The sequence below is a fragment of the Dermacentor andersoni genome, chromosome 10 (assembly GCF_023375885.2).
Source record: "Dermacentor andersoni chromosome 10, qqDerAnde1_hic_scaffold, whole genome shotgun sequence".
NCBI classification, from domain to species: Eukaryota; Metazoa; Arthropoda; class Arachnida; order Ixodida; family Ixodidae; genus Dermacentor; species Dermacentor andersoni.
Genome location: NC_092823.1, coordinates 64448995 through 64467763, shown reverse-complemented (window position 1 = coordinate 64467763; position 18769 = coordinate 64448995). Strand labels below are relative to the sequence as shown.

Sequence of the window (18769 nt, the reverse complement as noted above, 5' to 3'; positions counted from 1 at the left end):
CCTCCAAACGAGGCGCATGGTCGGTTAGCGCTGTCCTCGCTGGTTCTCTTCGGGGAAGATCACAATGCTCGCAGCTGCACCTGGCTGAGAAAACCTGCAGGTCCGCAACTCGGCAGGCCATTCCTAACAATACTTAGTGGTTCAAGCAAGCAGACAGCTTGGGGCACGGGGTCAGCGTAAGAGGATAGATAGATAGATAGATAGATAGATAGATAGATAGATAGATAGATAGATAGATAGATAGATAGATAGATAGATAGATAGATAGATAGATAGATAGATAGATAGATAGATAGATAGATAGATAGATAGGCTCAAAACGACTGAAGTAGGCTAAGAATGCTATTCGCATTAAAAGCAAATGAGGCTTAAGCGCACATCATTATAACTTGTTAAAGCGCCTGCCTCAACGAAAGTAAACTGCGTGATTTGAAACTCTCACGTGATGTTCTACTCGCCGGGAAGAAAGAACTCGGTCCGAGGGAAGCGTTTCGAATTAACCAACATAGTGAGAGTCACCTTTGCTTGATGCGCTAGTTTCTTATCCATGTCGGTCTTCGATGACGCGTCGCCTGCTTCTTTCGGGAAGCGATGAAATAATACATTGTTGTCTTTCCCCCGCGATGTCACGCATAATTGTACGCACACCAAAAGTCTTTCGATATCCTGGTATTTCTTCTTTCTTGGGGGGGGGGGGGGGGGGGGGTAGCTTGTGCGTTGCTGAATCACGACGATTTGAGAACTACGATGTATTCAGGGCATGCCGTGATAGGAGGCCCTGTTTCGCTTCAAGCCTGGGCCTGTATCGCCTGGTTCTCGGCACGACCGCTAGGTGGCGACCGATCTCTTCGAGTAGCGAATATGTTAGAGTAAAATATCTACCTGTATGGAAGTTTACGTACTTACAGCTTGGGTTGATATCCAAGAATGCGTTTAATGTGCGTCCAAATGTTCTGCATTATTTCCTGTTTAAATATTTGTCTCAACCTATCATTGTTTCAGTTTCAGGCCCTTGTGCAGGAAAAGACTTAAATGCTGGGCGCCACACTGGCGTACCGGGGCCTAACTTCTAGCGCGAAATTCAAGAAACTAAAGTTTGACCTTCATTTCGTCTTCATTAGTAATCAGCCTCTTTCTGCTAAACTAACCAATATACACTTTTGAAAGACTACTTTATCACTCTAATCTCATTGAGTGTTTTATTTTTCAGTCTCCCTTGAACATGTTGACCCTGATTGTGAGTTCCCGTTTTTTTTCTTCGCAGTGACTTGCCGGCCGCTGTTCCTCATGTCGCCGCTCGGTACGCCTCCTGGGGCATCGCGCGCCTGACCAAAGCGGCCCCTGTCGGAAGACAGTGGCAACAAGATACTCTGTGACTCTGGCCGAACCGCTCGTCATGCAGTGGTGAGGGTTTAAGTTGTTTCGGTGCTCGAAAATGCTAACTGGAGCAGCAATGCCTTCCGCGGCATATGTGGTTATATTGGAGAGCCTTAGATTAGGGGACGCGCAATCGGCTTGCGTGCGCAAGAACTAGGGGCCACGGTGCTGCGCATGTGCGCAACCAAGCCTGGGTGTCTGCGCATGCGCAGTACCGTGGCCTCTAGTTTTGCGTATACGCAAGACGTTTGCGTCCTCTAATCTAAATGACTCTGTTCACCTAACTAGAAAATGGCGCAAGGCACAAAGTTTCTTGGTATAGTGTGCGCTCTTGATGTACTTGCTGGATTCAATTCTGCAGTTGCCACATACCCCAAAAAGTCAATAATTAGATAGATAGTTAGAGTAACGTTGTTAATTAATAATGCCATCGCTGATTCATCGGCAAGTTGTGATGACCGCCGTGGATGCGAAGCTTAGTCAGTAAATATCGTATTTTTCTTTTAATCTACAGTCCCCATTCTTTAACAATCTGAGACAGTGTCTTCGCCGGAAACACTGGATTAATTCGCCGGGCACAATGTCGCGGGCTCGATTCCCAAATACCACGGGTGGCCACATTTCTATGGGGCCGAAATGCAAAATACGTCGTGTGTGCTTAGACGTAATTAAGGTAACCCCAGATGGTCTAAATTATTCGGGAGCCTTCCCACCACACGACGTCGCTGTGCAGTTTCGCGGGAGGTTGCGCACACTTCAGGTTGGCACAGTAGTCGCTCTTGCTCGCTCGCGAATATTTTCGCAAGCGGTGTACTCACGCGCAGTCGTGCGTGCTCGCAGTCGTCTGCACTCGCTCGCGTTCATGTATAGTCACTTCTTCCATTCACATTAACCGGCACACGCTCATGCTCTCGTTTGCTCCAGCTCACATAGGTACATACTGTCTCACGTTTACATAATCACGTTCACTAAAAAAATCACAGCCACTAACCGTCGTTCGTGCTCATGGTAACTGGAACTGTCCACGCTCACGTCTGCTCAAGCTCACTGGCACTGACTCCTGCTCGTACCCATGTACACTCACCCTGGTCACACTGGAACTGTTCATGCTCACGTCTACTCAAGCTCACCGGCACTGGCTCCTGCTCGTACCCATGTACACTCACCCTGGTCACACTGGAAGTGTTCATGCTCACGTCTACTCAAGCTCACCGGCACTGGCTCCTGCACGTACCCATGTACACTCACCCTGGTCACACTGGAACTGTTCATGCTCACGTCTGCTCAAGCTCACCGGCACTGACTCCGGCTCGTACCCATGTACACTCACCCTGGTCACAGTGGAACTGCATGCTCACGTCTGCTCAAGCTCACTGGCACTGACTCCTGCTCGTACCCATGTACACTCACCCTGGTCACACCGGAACTGCATGCTCACGTCTGCTCAAGCTCACCGGCACTGACTCCGGCTCGTACCCATGTACACTCACCCTGGTCACACTGGAACTGCATGCTCACGTCTGCTCAAGCTCACCGGCACTGACTCCGGCTCGTACCCATGTACACTCACCCTGGTCACACTGGAACTGCATGCTAACGTCTGCTAAAGCTCACTGGCACTGACTGCTGCTCGTACCCATGTACACTCACCCTGGTCACACTGGAACTGTTCATGCTCACGTCTGCTCAAGCTCACCGGCACTGACTCCGGCTCGTACCCATGTACACTCACCCTGGTCACACTGGAACTGTTCATGCTCACGTCTGCTCAAGCTCACCGGCACTGACTCCTGCTCGTACCCATGTACACTCACCCTGGTCACACTGGAACTGTTCATGCTCACGTCTGCTCAAGCTCACCGGCACTGACTCCGGCTTGTACCCATGTCACTCACCCTGGTCACACTGGAACTGTTCATGCTCACGTCTGCTCAAGCTCACCGGCACTGACTCCGGCTCGTACCCATGTACACTCACCTGCATGGTCACACTGGAACTGCATGCTCACGTCTGCTAAAGCTCACCGGCACTGACTTCTGCTCGTACCCATGTACACTCACCCTGGTCACAGTGGAACTGCATGCTCACGTCTGCTCAAGCTCACTGGCACTGACTCCTGCTCGTACCCATGTACACTCACCCTGGTCACACCGGAACTGCATGCTCACGTCTGCTCAAGCTCACCGGCACTGACTCCGGCTCGTACCCATGTACACTCACCCTGGTCACACTGGAACTGCATGCTCACGTCTGCTCAAGCTCACCGGCACTGACTCCGGCTCGTACCCATGTACACTCACCCTGGTCACACTGGAACTGTTCATGCTCACGTCTGCTCAAGCTCACCGGCACTGACTCCTGCTCGTACCCATGTACACTCACCCTGGTCACACTGGAACTGTTCATGCTCACGTCTGCTCAAGCTCACCGGCACTGACTCCGGCTCGTACCCATGTACACTCACCCTGGTCACACTGGAACTGTTCATGCTCACGTCTGCTCAAGCTCACCGGCACTGACTCCTGCTCGTACCCATGTACACTCACCCTGGTCACACTGGAACTGTTCATGCTCACGTCTGCTCAAGCTCACCGGCACTGACTCCGGCTTGTACCCATGTCACTCACCCTGGTCACACTGGAACTGTTCATGCTCACGTCTGCTCAAGCTCACCGGCACTGACTCCGGCTCGTACCCATGTACACTCACATGCATGGTCACACTGGAACTGCATGCTCACGTCTGCTAAAGCTCACCGGCACTGACTTCTGCTCGTACCCATGTACACTCACATCCTTCATCGCTCACCGAAAGCTCCATCTCACCCTGAGAACTGAGTGTTGCAGCGAGTTAGTGTGCCCGTGAGTGTCTGTGTGCCGTCTTATGAAACCCCACAATTCAATTAAATTGCTGCGACACTGAGCTGATATAAATACGAAAAATGCGCCAAGCTAAACCTCCCTAATTATTTCTCTTGCCGTGACGCCCAAGAGAGCTGTGCCTTTTACAAGCGAGATAAGAGAAAGAAAGAAAAAAAAAATAGTCTTGCAGTTTCGCGGGAGCCAAGTTCAGTGTCCGAAGCTTGGTATATCTACTTCAGTTTTCCCCTACCCGGGGACCTTCTATACGATCGTCCGGCGCACCCCGATTCTAATTAAAAGTCCTGTTTACTTCGCAAAAGCTCGAGGCTCATACGTACGACGTTCCGAAGGCTCCACCCACGCTCTTGGACTCGGGAGGGCAAATTGTCGTTTTAACAACGTATGCAGACACGAGCGCGCGCACACTATAGAATATCTGTTTCCGCTGCGAAAGTCTGCTTGACTCGATACGGGGCAATTCTCCGGCCAATTTCACCAAAGTGCAATTCGAGAGCTGTGTATATACCGCAGAACCTTTTTTTTTATTATTGGTCTTAAGCGCTATGGAGGCTTTGCGTCGCCGGAAAGAAGTTTGTGACTCGATATGGCCGGAAATTCTCGGGGCAATTTTCTTAAGCGGCTTTCGAGTGGCGGATTCGCATATGGTTATGCGGTTCCCAGCGAAAGCAATGTTTAGCGCTTGCGAAAAATAAATGAAACTGCGTATCCAGTTTCTAACTATTGGTTTAACAAGGAGAAGTCTTGCGGCAGTTTCTAGCTTCTGCTATAACGAGCTGGCCGATAGCAAACCGGCTGATCGTACGCATGAAAAAGCTTTGTACCTGAGCTGGTTTGTGTCTTAATGTTGAATGCATATTGCGAAAAAGAAATTCCAGCAGGAAACACTGCTGCTGTAGCGAAGGATAGATACTGCTTAACTGGCAGCTGAACATTTCACGCTTGCACACGTAATATAACGGAACAAACAGTTTTGCAGTCACTTTGGACGTCTCAGCCTATAGCATCTTTACGCCTTTCTTCAAGTGAAGAAAATAGTCTTCTAAAATTTATCTGGTGCTGGGATGAATCGACCCCGCGTCACACGGGTTTCTCAAGCATAGCATCCCGACTCTTTAGAGCTGCGCGGCGAATGCCCGCGAGCAGCGAGGAATATTTACTCAGCGTCAGCTAGCTCGCACCAGCGCGCCACGAATCTCTGACTCCACACAGAAGGAGGGGGGGACTTGTTGCGGACTTCACGGGCGCACCGCTAGATGGCGCAGCGTGCTCGTAGGGACTCGTAGGGAGTGGCCACCTTCCAGAAGCATTGGTATTCAAAGATGGAATGATTAACCGTTCAGCAGTCGAGATTAGCAAGAGACGTTTAGGGTATTCGTGGGAAAGAAAGGCAGAGACTGGTAGAACCGGAGTCATTGGAAGTGTAGCTAATGGTACAGTGGGCTGATAGAGGGTTTAAATCTGAAAGTTAAGATCGAGATCAGATAGGCAAACAGCTGTATGGCGACAGTCGTGGTAAAACTTGATTAAATCAAGCAGGCTAGGTGTCCGTTTGTATCTGCCCCGTTTCAAAGCGGATGCCAATAAATATCAGCATTATTTAAGTGCCAAAAGGAGCCCAGCTGTAATACACGGCTCATATAAATAGCTCTTTTCAGCGGTGGCAATGCGGTGTATCGGTCGCTACATTGCTTGGATGCTAATTGCAGTAACGTCGGCAGTCATTGGGATGTGAATTCTGCCGGATTTTTCCCCCTTGGCTTGTGTTGTATAACTGTATTCGTGCGCGTGCACTGCAGGTACTCGCGCCAAGTGGCCAACCACCCGAGCCTGGTGATCTTCGTGGTCTTCTCGCTGGCCACCACGGCCATCGTGGCCTCGCTCACCCTCTGGGAGCTGCCCAGCTTCACGGACCCTCTCAGGGTGAGTCGCCCGCGAAGCCTCGATCCGGTGGGGTTTTTTTGCGAAGTATTGAAAAGCGAAGCATTTCTTTGCGAACCTCGCCGGGTTTTCGTGGCCGTGGGTGCTGCGGCGGGACTGTTACCTATAGCCGAGTAGGCCAGCCAATCGCAGCGCGGGATGCGTGCTGCCCGGTTCTTTGCACCGCCACCAGACGGCGCTCGCATCAGTGGAGGCGGCGGCGCCGGCCGTGTGGGGGAACAGAAAAAATTGGCAGTGGCTTAGCTCGGCTATGCCAGGATATACGTAACGAAAGCTAAGGCATAGCATGGTTAGCCTTGGTTAATCTTGATTGCAAGTCGAGGTTAGTCTGGTTGTCTAGCTATGTTGCGGCGTTTAGCCAGTCGTTCGGCGCGCTGTTCGTCTGTTTCCTGGGCGATTCGTTTCCTCTTCATCTCGTTCCTATGTCGATTCGAGGCCTCCTCCTGCTTATCAGAATTGTCGCCGTCCATACTTCCACCTCAACTGTGGTTGCGGCGCACGCGAGCTTTCCTTTTCAATCCTCCGACATGTTATCAGGCATGCGACGCAGCTGGCGAAGCGAGCGGAGGCGAGGCAACGACGAGGAACGTGGTGTGACGTCATACAATACGGCGGCGGAAAGGCGCGGCGCTGCGCAGCGGCAGGACACCTGTGGCTCGGTGCTACTAGTGGCGCATGCGCAGTAGTGACTAAGGAGCGAGAGAGAGAGAAATATCCGCGGCGAGGCGCACATTGTTACGTCATGTGCCTCCTCGGAGCACCGCGACGGCGAAATCGCTTTAAGAAAATCACGCAGAAACTCCTCCGGGAGTTGCCTAAGTATGCGTAAGCGTTGTGCCACTTGCTCGTCTCCACGCAGCCCGGTGTCGTTATCAAAGTATGTATAATAAATAAATAAAATGTTCTGAAAGTTGACCCCGCCAGTACCTACGAAAGCTCTGCGGCGACGCGAACTCCTGCCGGCGGCGGCGCGAGGTGAATTGATGACGCAAGCAAACTACTGCAGCTGGCGGCGCCAGGTGCGCCGACCACGTTCCGATCATTACGTGCAGTTACCTCTTTAGCGCCTTATCCACCCGCGTCGAACCACTATCAACCGTGACCAACCGTACTCCGGGGGTGGCTGCGTATGGCGTAGCCGAGCGAGCCTGTGTTCCCGCTGCTTAGTTCGCGTTGAAGCGAGAGGCAGCACGAAGGTGAATTCGCTCGCTGCTGCAGGCCCTATATTGAAGGCGATCGTATTACGTGACGGAAGAACGGACACGTTTCCTCCTTGGGTAGGCATAGGAATGCTTACGCATTTGACAGAACCACAATGCTTGCCTACGCGCGTCCTTGGCAGCGTCGACGGCATTGCATTAGCCTCTCTACAATGGCTGAATGCCTTCCGTGTCACTTTGGGCGTACATTCCATAAGCACAAACTCGTGTTTCGACTCTTTATGCACGCACAGAAAGCATCAGTGTATATAGATTCCAACTCGTTGGAAGTGCTGCATTTTTTATTTATTTATTTTAATATGATAACCTCCGAGATCCGGCAACACGCGCTGGTTGTCACCGCGCTCGCCATCCGATATCGGAGGCCATGTAAATATACGCGCGTGTCGCATTTCAGCGCCTGTTGCACCTGGACGACGATAGGAAACCTGCGGCAAGCTTTCCGCGCGTAGATGAGATGACATGGACGTGTTTTTAAAGCGATTCTTGACATGAATACGAAGTTTGACCGCATTAAAAGTTGACAGTCACATTAGCATACACTAAAGATGATGAGGGCGAAAAGCCTGCGCACTCATGAGACGTTCATTAAATTACTTAACATTCTCATTGGAAGGCGCTGTTACTTCCTATTAGTTGTTTTCTCCCACGGAAGGTCGGGGGTTCGAGCGCCTTAATTATATCTTATTTAACTGTGCCTTAATTCGCCCTAATTAACACCAAATATCGAAGGTCCGAATTCCGCCAAAGGTCTTGGATTCTTGATAACTGAGCCTTAATTAACTTCGCCTTAATTAACATCACATTTGTGGGTTCGACCATCGATGGTAGCACCACCGATTTGGTGCCATTGAATTTCAGTCCCATCAAAGGTAAAGTGTTCGACTCCCACCAATGGTCTTGAGTGGCACTATAAATTTTGGTGCCATAACGCCGGACGGCCAATTTTTCGATAACGCCGGTCAACGAATTTTTCGACTCGTACTTAAGCCTTTCGCCCTAATAGATGAATAGTCGCGTTGCAGAGAAAAACGCTTGCCGCTTTTGAAAATTTTCTCATAAAATACCGACCATCTTAGGTTTACATTAAACCTTAGTGTCCTCAAATACAAAAGTCACAATGCTACACATGATATAGGTGGGATGTACGTTGCTAAGCAGTTCTGTAGTACGTAATGTGTGGATTATACTTGCGGGTTGTTTCCGTTCGTATACAAAGCTATGAACTCCTGTATATCTTCGCGGACAGTTCCAGGTACATTTATTTATTTATTCATGCAGCTGTACATGTGTGATTTCCTATGTTGTGTGGCTTTTTGGAATCATGCGCAGAACGTAATCCTTGTCTCTGACTGCATTTTGTGTTCATGGCACATTTCGAGATTTTCGCCGTGCGAGCTAGTTTGGCAACTTCTGCCACACAAATGAGTCAGTCTATCCTTTAAGGTCCTTTCATTAATAAAAATAATCAAAAATTACCCTTCTGTCCCTGGCGAAGTACCCACTCTTACTGTGAAAGGACGCTTAGTATTGGCAGAAGAGACGCAAAAATGGCCAATGAGTGACCACGCCGCCCTCTGAAATGTTACTCCCGATGGTACGTGGCAGTGTTGCTAACTTAGCGATAAAATCGCTAAATTTGGCGAGTATTTATTGATTTCGACGACAGCTGTTCCCTTTTACAGTTGGCGACAGTTTTAGTAACTTTCTTTTACTGGCGTAGATGTTCAGTACGCTGCCCCGTTAAACTTGCTGAATGAGACATTGGCCTTATTTTAACCAAGAACGATCCTCCATTTGTCGCTGTTTCTAAAGAAATACCTTAGTCCTTTAAGACGTTAATAATTTATTTTATTTATATGACGATACTGCAGCCCGTCAAGATTACCGCGGACGGGGGGTGATACAAAATTGAAGTAAGCTTGATGAAGGACGTTAAGACAATTGCGCCTTATGTACGAAGACTACGCGATGAAAAGAAAATAAGGAACGCTATCGTACCACACGTGTACAGATCGTAAGGGCATTGTAAACAAATACAATATCATTTAACGCATCTCGGAAAAAATATCTTGTAGAAGAAGCGTGGGCGTTTCATCAGAAGAACAGTTTCAGAGTTCAATGGCTTGGAGCAAAGAACTATACTTGAGTGAGAGAGTGGGGTTTGTGGCTGTTTGTTGTTGATAACATGGTTGCGGAGGATGAGTAGTTATTTCGGGAAGCATAGTGGTTTCAGTTCACCAAAAATGAACAACAGTGTTTAAAAAAAGTAATAAGGGACTCTGGAATTACCGAAGAGCATGTTGTTGTTAAAGGCGCTTTTTGTAGGCCAAGCACGATCTTGAGATCTGGTCCCGTTTTAGAATATTGGGGAGTCGTCTTCCCCTTTTCGCAATGTGAGTATTGACTCGCCACGGCAGGGGTAACCTAACGCTGTAGTTAAAAGATGGTCGTGTAGTAGTAGCAGGAACCATTAAAACATAAGAAAGACAAAATTTCGAGAGTGTCATCGCCGTCATCATCGCTTAGACACCTCACTAAAAGTGTAGTGTTTTCGGCCACTGCCTGACCAGTTTGTTCCAAAAGTAATTACTGTGCTCCGGTATGTGGCTTATCGGTCAACGACCGGCTTCCACTAACAAGGCCACGCGGAACCGAAAAAAGAAAACAAAAAAGTCACTGCGAGCTGCGGCTTGTCCTGCTCTCTGCACAGCGGCCTGCTGAGCCCAATGTTGCCTAGTTGCAGCCGCGCGCGTAGCATCTTCGCTTCTTCAGCAGCGGTTCGTACCTTGCGAGCATGTGTCATAACGTGTACCGAAGAAAACTAGAGAGAGAGAGAGGTATTTGTTATCAGAGAAAAGCTTAGAGGTCGTCCTGAATGAATGTTCTGACCTGTACCGAAGAGTAAACACAGGTATACAGACTACGTGGCGCACATGTCACACGCCTTGACTCTTGGCACGGTACGTTGCTGTTGATGATGATGACAATGATGCTTTGTGGGCATCCCCTTCGAAACGGGATGGTGACAAATAGTCGCGTAGCGTGTTTGAGTTAACCAGGTTCGCCTAAATGCAGCATACAACTGCTATACGCGCCGTGCACGCCGACGGACGCGCCTCTGGTGGCGGCCTTGCGCAGAACACGCGGGAGAGGAGCCTGGCGCGCGCGCCGTAGTTTGTTGTGTCGTTGATCGTTCTTCTTTGTCTTATTCACGTTTTCAGAGCAAGATAGGCAACACCATTCGCACGTGTGGGGTGGCCAAAGCTTCAGGGAATGTCGAAGAAGAATTGTTGCAGGGTGGGGGGCTCAAATACCGGTGAAAACGTGCCGGCGATACGGTTCTAATCATTCCCGGCAAAGCCTCATCAGCGGGAGCAACGGTAGCAAAAATGGATCGTCGCTTCGAAGGAAAATTTCTTGTTGTCATCCTTTCTTTTGTCTCGTCGGTGCTTTTTCCGCTCGATCATAGTTAGACGCGTGAGCAATGAAGTTCGTCTGCAGTGCAGCATGAGGTTTAAAGGCATTTCGCTAAAGTTCGGAATGCTGTTTGCCGCTTGTATTGTTTTCCACTTCTTTACCGCGTTGCGCTAGCTAGGCAGCACGACTGCACGAGCGCATTGCGTTGTATGTTAAAGCCACTGAAGTTTGCAAGAACTGAAATTCTTGGTCTCATGTGGCGCGGTAAATCCTCGCACCAGCTGTCGCGCACTTCATGTTTTTACATCTATTTTATGTGTGGCTTTGCACATGTTTAACTGTTGCTAGTTTCCCCATGTATAACTCTTGTCGATTCTATTAAGCTGCGAAGTTTTCACTCTGCCTTGTTTGTAAAGGTTATAAATCTATATCTATAAAGGTTATATAATGTGTCTTATCGGAATGATACCAAGGAAGTGCTTCCTTAACAGTTTTATTCTTTTCGCCCGAGGGCATCTTAGATATTGTTTGCGTTTTCGGAAATGTGTTTAGAAAATATGTAGTTGAGGGCGAGAATTGCTAATAGCTGCTGCACATGGTATTTTTGTTCCATTTCTCGCTGAAAAGTTCGCGTCTTGTTTGGGAAGTCATCACACCTCGATGCTGCCTGAGCAACCTTAACACGCCGAGTGATTTGTTTGTTTCACAACGTAGTCCCTTCTTGCATGTAAGTTTTGTACTCAACTAAATTCTTTCTTATACTTAAGCTGCAGACGACTAAACCGGGCCTTGCCGCCAGCGCTCATCTACTTTGACTGGCGCTGCTCTGCCTTTAAATATATCATGTGGCACCTCTCTCTAGTAATATAAAAAAGTACTGAAAAGCTAGTCAGTCATTAGCTTTGTACGTTTCCAAGCAGCTCCCTTGGGGAATTTAAAATTGCACAAACTGCAGCGGGAACGGTAGTTCATCGGCGTATGCGGCAGAATTGCATCGGTGGTACAGCACTAACACGCGCTTTTATTAACCCGTGTGTTTGGTGACTTCGTTGGCTAGTGTACGCGTTTCCATCAATAAATTGGCAATTACTCTTCTTGAGGCGACTTCGACTGCAGTTATTCGGCGATGTCACATGTATTCATCGGCAGAAAAATCACAACGGCATATGCAGAGATTGCACCGTGCGGATTTGTTTGATATAAATCTGCACTAACGACGGGTGCTTATTATTCAGGTACAGAAGCAGCATTGCGGCAAGGGTAGAATAAAAAAAAACCATGGAGAGATCACATCACTCAACACAATTTATCGGCTAGTCAACATGAGCTCCACGTCATGTAAACGGGGTTCATGGTGTTTGTCTGCGGGACACACCTTGCACGTATGTGGACCATGTTGTCCCAAACACCGGTAACATCGTGTTCATACCCGCTCGCACAGAGGTCAGCATCATCCCTACAGCTGTCACCGCAGAAGAAGCAGCCTGGCACCCGAACAAAGGAGAAATCGCAGCCGCGAACTTCAGCCATCCTTAATTGTTGCAAAGGGTTGTCGTCTGCTACTGCTCCCGCGTGTACTGTTGGAAGCGTCCGCTAGGTGGCTTTCAGTGGCGCCTCTATAGGCGGTGCACGAGGCGTATATACAACTGCTACATGTCGGGACACCTGAAGGAATGTAACGGAACTGCAATGCAAAGTTTGTAAGTACCGACGCTAAGCGGCGCGCATGTCAAATGGCACGATACGATGGTAATGATGATGATGGTGCACGCTTGCTCGCACTGAAATTTCGCACGAATTCTTGCATTTATGACGCAGTGTCCTGTTGAAAGTTATTAATCTGCGATCTCTCAAAGCCATTTGAAGTTAAACAGACGAAGACTAGACTAGTACCATTCCTAAGCTAATCCATATATCGTTTGTCATTCCCATGTTGGCTGAAGCGACAGGATTGCAGCTTCCGTAGACGCTAGCGTTTGGGTCCCCTCTAGTAATTTTTTTAATAAACCCTATGACAAGTGGCTTGGTTTTCAGGGTGACGGTGCTGCATATTATGTTTCAAGATTAGTATGCAGATGACCGTCAGCGTAGGGAGCCAAGCGCCGCGGCCGGGCCTCCTGTATAGCGCTGTTGTTTGCTGGAGAACTACCTCTACGCGAGTGAAACAAAAAAAGATAAAGAGGAATTTGTGTGGTTAGGCCACACACACAGAAAGAAAATGAGGACAAAGGGAATAGACACACGCGGCTATATATGTGTGTAGGGAGAGTAATAGCTTAACTCTCAGAAAGAACAAAAAAAATGAGATCCATACATTCTTCATGTCCACTCCGCATAAACCCGTAGAGTGTGGGCATGAGTGCGTCTTCGTTCTTTCCTTTTGTCCTCGGTTTTCGTGCGCTATGCCTAAATGAAGCCGCGTGGTACCATCTAGCCCCAACACTGAACAGCTACACTCATGACCTAAATAGGAAGCTGACGAGCGAGGGAGAGAGAGTTATTCGTAACATAAAGATGTCAGATGCGATTAGCTTACCAGCAGAGGCGTCGTATTGGCGCATTCTAGAAGAAAGAAAGCGGGAAGAGAACAGTGGGGAGAGTGGTGAACAACAGTAAGATGGCGACGTTCTTTGGAGGCGCGAAATGAGGCGAAGGAAAAGAAAGGGGGAAGAGAGAAGGAAAGGCAGGAAGGTTAACCAGGTTGGACCGGGTAATGGTTAAGAGACAGGAAGAGAAGCGGTGTGGATTAGAGAGCAAACGGGGATAGCCGATATTCTAGTTGACATTAAGAGAAAAGGATGGAGCTGGGCAGGCAATGTAATGCGTAGTGCAGATAACCGGCGGACCACTAGAGTTAGATAATGGGGGCCAAGGGAGGAGACGTGCAGTCGCGGACGGCAGAAAATTAGGTGAGGTGACGAAATGGGGAAATTTGCAGCCGCGGGTTGGAATCAGCTAGCGCAAGACAGGGGTAATTTGGAGGTCGTTGTAGCGGACATAAAAATTGGCCAATGGCGAATGGAAAGGGTGGTGAACCTGTCACGCGTTCTGTTTGCTACCCTACCCCGAGGGAAGAGGTTAAGTAGAACAAAACAGAGAAGAAAAGGGAGAGGACACTAGCAGCGTGCAAAGAACAAGAGGGAGGTTCCCAATTGAGCGGCGGATCTAGGCAATTGCTCAACCTATCACTGGAGCACTGTGCGCCACGTTGGCCAGCACTCCTTTCTTTCTTTTTTTTTTGTCCGCGATTATAATTTCACGCCGTCACCCTATATGTACGTTTACTGCAGCATGCTTGTTATGCACGTGGGAAACTCGGAGCCATCGAGGCCGGGTCAAGTTGGGACACGGCGCGAAAGACTCGGGAATTGCTGACGGACGATGATAAACGAGCTCCTGGGAGTGCGCGCTGTGACACCTCATCCGTATTACACGGGCGCGGTACGCGTGGTGATTGACGTCCTCATTCTGTGTAGGCCGGCCCGTTAACGCAAGGGCGTGCAGTAAAGCATACCTGTTTTCTTTTTTTTGAAACAGTGAAACGAAAGTTAGCGGACAGTATTGGCCAGGCGCGCGAAAGAACGCTAAAGGCCGTACAAAGGACTTTGGATTTTTTTTTTTACGTAAGATACGCTAAAGCTGCTTGGGAGACGATACGTCGCTTAAACCCCTGGCGTTCCGACGTCATCTCGCCGCGCCCCTCAAGGAATTTGGCGTCGTCTGCTCGGGTCTTACGTAATTGTTTACACCGAGTGATTATTTTGCATCGTGAAAGAATCGAAGACGTAAAAAAGCAAGTTTCTGGAACTTTCCCTGTGCCAAAGCGGGGAAAAAGTGTATATGTGGGAAGTACGGGAAGCTGGTCTGGTCACTCGACATATATATATATATATATATATATATACATTCAGTAGCGGCCCGTAAGTTGCACATCGCTCCTCTGAGAGGCAGGACTTGTGTCGAGTGAGCCCCTGAACAACGCTTTGCAATGTGCTGAACGCGCTTTATATTATGGATCCGAGACCTCAAGGAGGTGCGACGTAATGCCGCTAAGTGCACACAGAACTTTCCTTTTTTTTCATACTTTGTGACATACCACTGACGCACCAGCGCTTAAATTCCGGCGCGAGTTTTAAGATAGCAGGAAAGTTTGGCCTTTTTATTTTCCGCTAAGCAATCAGCCCCTTTTCCGCCGAATGAAATAAGGAAGAATTGAGCAGTCTGCCCTTTAATGCTGTTTCACGTCCCGAAGAAAATGCAGCGTTTATGCTACAAGACATGTTGTAGAGAGAGATCTGCACGCGAGCGTTGCAACCTGCCTAACCTTCAGTACTGCAGGTGCGTGCTATGGGAAGTTTATTGGGACAATTACTCATCAGTAGCGCGACACTCGCATCAACGAGGGTGTACTCACTGTACTGAGCGTTCGAAATGCCTAGCCGTCTTCTTCAGCCGAGACACAAGAACTCGCGTCCTTGGGGAATGCTCGGAAAATAACCGGTGCCCCCAACTGTTCGGTTCCCAGATCGCTTTCCTTTAGCGCGAGCTCCTTCTTTCTCGCGCCGTGCTTGGAAAGAGCGCGAAAAAAAAAAAAAAAAACGAAAGAAAAAACGAAGGCATATGTAAAAAGACTCGGGGAAAAGGGTGCGCAAAGCCACTGCCGGGGTTGTTTTGCAAGTCCGGGCATGCATCGGACGTGCATGCCTCCCCCCCCCCACCCCCATCCGTGAATACCGAAGATAGATTCGTTCCTCAGCTCCTGTGGGGGTGCGAGCAAACAAGCTGCCCGGCTTGGCTTGCTTCTGAGCCGAGTTCGGAACCGCGCGCGGCATTCTAAATGCGCCCCCGTTTTCCCCACCCTGTTAGGCAGTTTTTGGCATTCTTCCTTTTCCCCAGTCTGTTCGACCCTCGCGGCGACGTTGAGCTTGTTGATGGGCCGATTGAATGCCAGAGTTCGTTCCGTTCGCCTCTCTGCAGAGTGTGTGGCGTACGTGCGGACGAGATTTGTTGTTAAGTCGCCCCGAGAGTTTCTTGTGCGTGTTGTATTTTTGTCGTTACCTGTATTGCTGCTTGTTTTTTGTTTTCGTTTTTTTTTTCGTCGATTATGTACGGTAGCCATGTAGTTGGCCCCTCAGCGCTTGGGGGGAAGTTGTCCATGTCTTTTACAAGTGGCAGAATCCAGAAAAGGCTGCACATGCCCGCGGTGAAGAGCAAGCTCGTGTGCACGTTCCTGTGTGCGTGCGTGGGCCTCTTTATTTCCCTGCGTTGCGGTCCTTTGAGACCTCCGACAGTAATAATAATAATGAGGTACTGTTTTCGTTAGGTAATCTGTGACTGAATAAATTTGAACTTGTCAGATGTACGTATACATAAACATGCATGGCGCATAATAACGGTGACAAAGTTCCACAGAGCCCGACATCCAAGCCAAGTACGTCGCCGCGGTAAATGACAAGGCAAGTCTTACATAAGCTCGGCTGCGACGATCGGTACCACACAATTTATAAATCAGTAAAACTTCCTCAATGAAAAAAAAATGCAGTGTTCCGCAACTCCAGGGGTGGAGTAACAATCCTTAGGAGAAATGAACAGTGGGTGGTTGTAGCTAGCTCCTGTGGTAGTTGAGCTGTAATTGAGATAGCCGAAGCGAACGTTTAAGTGTCAGGAATGGTGAAGTTATAAGCTGTAAGGTCCTCAGTACATTTGCATTGATCGACACTGTCCTTGGACATTTTAATTCCAAGCATTGTTTTCCCAGTCAAGGGAGATTTTTTTTGTCTCTCTGTGTGTGTATGGCGTGTATGTATCTCGTCGTTTTCGTGGGTCAACGAGCAGACAACTACCGCCATCTGCAGTCAGTGATGGGAATTCTGAGGTAACTGGTCGAGAATCAGCCTGTGCGAGCGTCTCCTCTTTCGACGCGTGGCCTTGATTCGCGGCGCAAAGCGAGCGTCGAATCATTCCGACGTCGGGCCCTTTTGGCCGGTGTGACTCGAACGAGCGTCGCGCTGGTTTTGCCGGTTCGGTTTCTCCTTGGCGCCTTGAAACTCTGGGCAATAGGGAAATGACGGAGCGTGTCTCTGGCCGCTAGGGCTCCACCAATTCGACGCGCGTTGGCGCCTCGCGCTGCAGCGATTCTCGCCAAGTGGGCGCGTCAACCAAAATGGCCCCGCCTGAAGAAGCTACGGTGCTATTCTTCGTCAGCGTTGATGTGCCTGAAGGTTTATATGCAGTAGCAGAGCGGGGGCGCGGCAAGGAATACGTTCGTTCGTGTGTTCGTTTGTTTCTTTATTAGATGTATTGAAATAGGCAATAAGAAAACGACAAAGCGCATCTCGCGACCATTAGGGCCTCGCCAGCTCGACGCGCGTTGGTGTCTCGTGCTGCAATGATTCGCGTGATGCTTCGCACTACGTAGATGCCAACTACGGTTGAGTCTGCTAATTTTATGCAACTAGGGTGTCTCAGTGTCCTCCTCGCCCGTCGCTTCGTGCAGAATGGTGACAGCCGTGTTGTCAGCTATACGGCGTGTGCCCTGTTCAAGCCCACTCCGCGGTAGCCTAGCGTGGTGACGTGAGACGGTTTTTTCCCCTTTATGCAGTGCCTCTGATGTAAATTCGCAGTTTCGCTTTTCTGTTTTCCTTGAGTCTGAACGAATGACGTCAGTAATGTGACATATGACATTCGCCGTAAGACGAACACGTGGAACTTGTATCGCCTAAGAAACATTCCGTGTTGCGCAGTGCATGACGAAGCAAAACAAGAAAGCGGGAACCAGTAGGATCATGTCGGGACATTTCCTCCGCCGATATTAGTGTTGCGTTGGCGTCGCATATTCATGCGGTATGCAAATTGAGCGATGTACGTCCGACGCGTGGTGCTCCGTACACGAGACCGCATACGTGCGTCTCCCGAGTGCGTTTATCGACCGGACACCACTGGCCTTTGCGAATTACGAATCTTCTGAGCGGACTTGCAAATATCCGGAGAAAATTTTCGGTAAGACTTTGTTCGAGGGCGGAGAATGAATAAGCTGGACGCGGGCGAGAAACCAATCTAGCTCGGGCTCAACGGCTGTATGAGTTCTACTCACTTCGCATGATAACCAAGCTGTGTTCTACGGAGTTCCGAATAATTGTTGAATAAAACATGCCACTCATCGATAGGGAACTAGTGAGAAGTTGTGTGCTCGGACGACAAGTAGCCGTGTTTGTAGAAAGATGTAAATAACTGAAACTCGTTTGGGTATAGCATATATCTGGTGAATCAGGCGACCTCCGTTTCCCATGCAGGCAGGGCCAGTGAGAAAGGTCACATGGTCGTGAGCTTAAGTCCTATATTCATCTGTGCGTCTTGGCATTATGAAAAAAAAATAGGAAGAAAAATGTGCAGACCCTAATGATTCCTGCGGCGCCGAATTCGTTTATGGCGACAGCAGCAGGCTGTCGTGGTGGTCCACAATGTTATCAATGACAAGCTTAATAATGATGATTATGATGATGATGTCGTTTAAAAATATCACAAGCACACTATGAGGGATAGGACACGAATGGGGTGGTGTTAGGATAACAAAAATAATAATGATAATACCATCGTGCTTGAATGCATAAAACGCCGTTTTGTTAAGGAAGTAACTACATTTATCCACAAAGTTCATGAATTGATATCTTAAAACTGGCGTTATACTGGGAATTCGTTCCAAGTGGTTCTGCCTTGCGAACTGCACGGCTAGAATTTCTGAACTGAAATATGTGCCTTATGGTTTTTAGTGAAAAACTTCGTGAGTGAACTTTTGTTAATTAGTCAATTATGCATTTCAATTTCTGCGCAAGTAGTGTCCGCCGCTTCGAGTAGACCACCCCGTGAACGACAATTATGCTATCTGCCACAGGCAACCTTTGAGGATTTTTGAAAGTGTTCACTGAAACAGCC

At 48.8% G+C, this 18769-nt stretch overlaps 1 protein-coding gene across 2 annotated transcripts in view; it reads left to right on the top strand.

Annotated features, from left to right (window-relative positions):
* Nucleotides 1-18769, top strand: part of disp (RND transporter family member dispatched) — a 481275-nt gene that overhangs the window by 391761 nt on the left and 70745 nt on the right. For both annotated transcript variants that reach the window (XM_050191005.3, XM_050191004.3), the window contains exons 5-6: nt 1265-1404; nt 6056-6179. In XM_050191005.3, the coding sequence (XP_050046962.1) occupies nt 1397-1404; nt 6056-6179 (132 nt within the window). In that variant the 5' untranslated portion in view covers nt 1265-1396. The remainder of the gene's footprint in view (nt 1-1264; nt 1405-6055; nt 6180-18769) is intronic.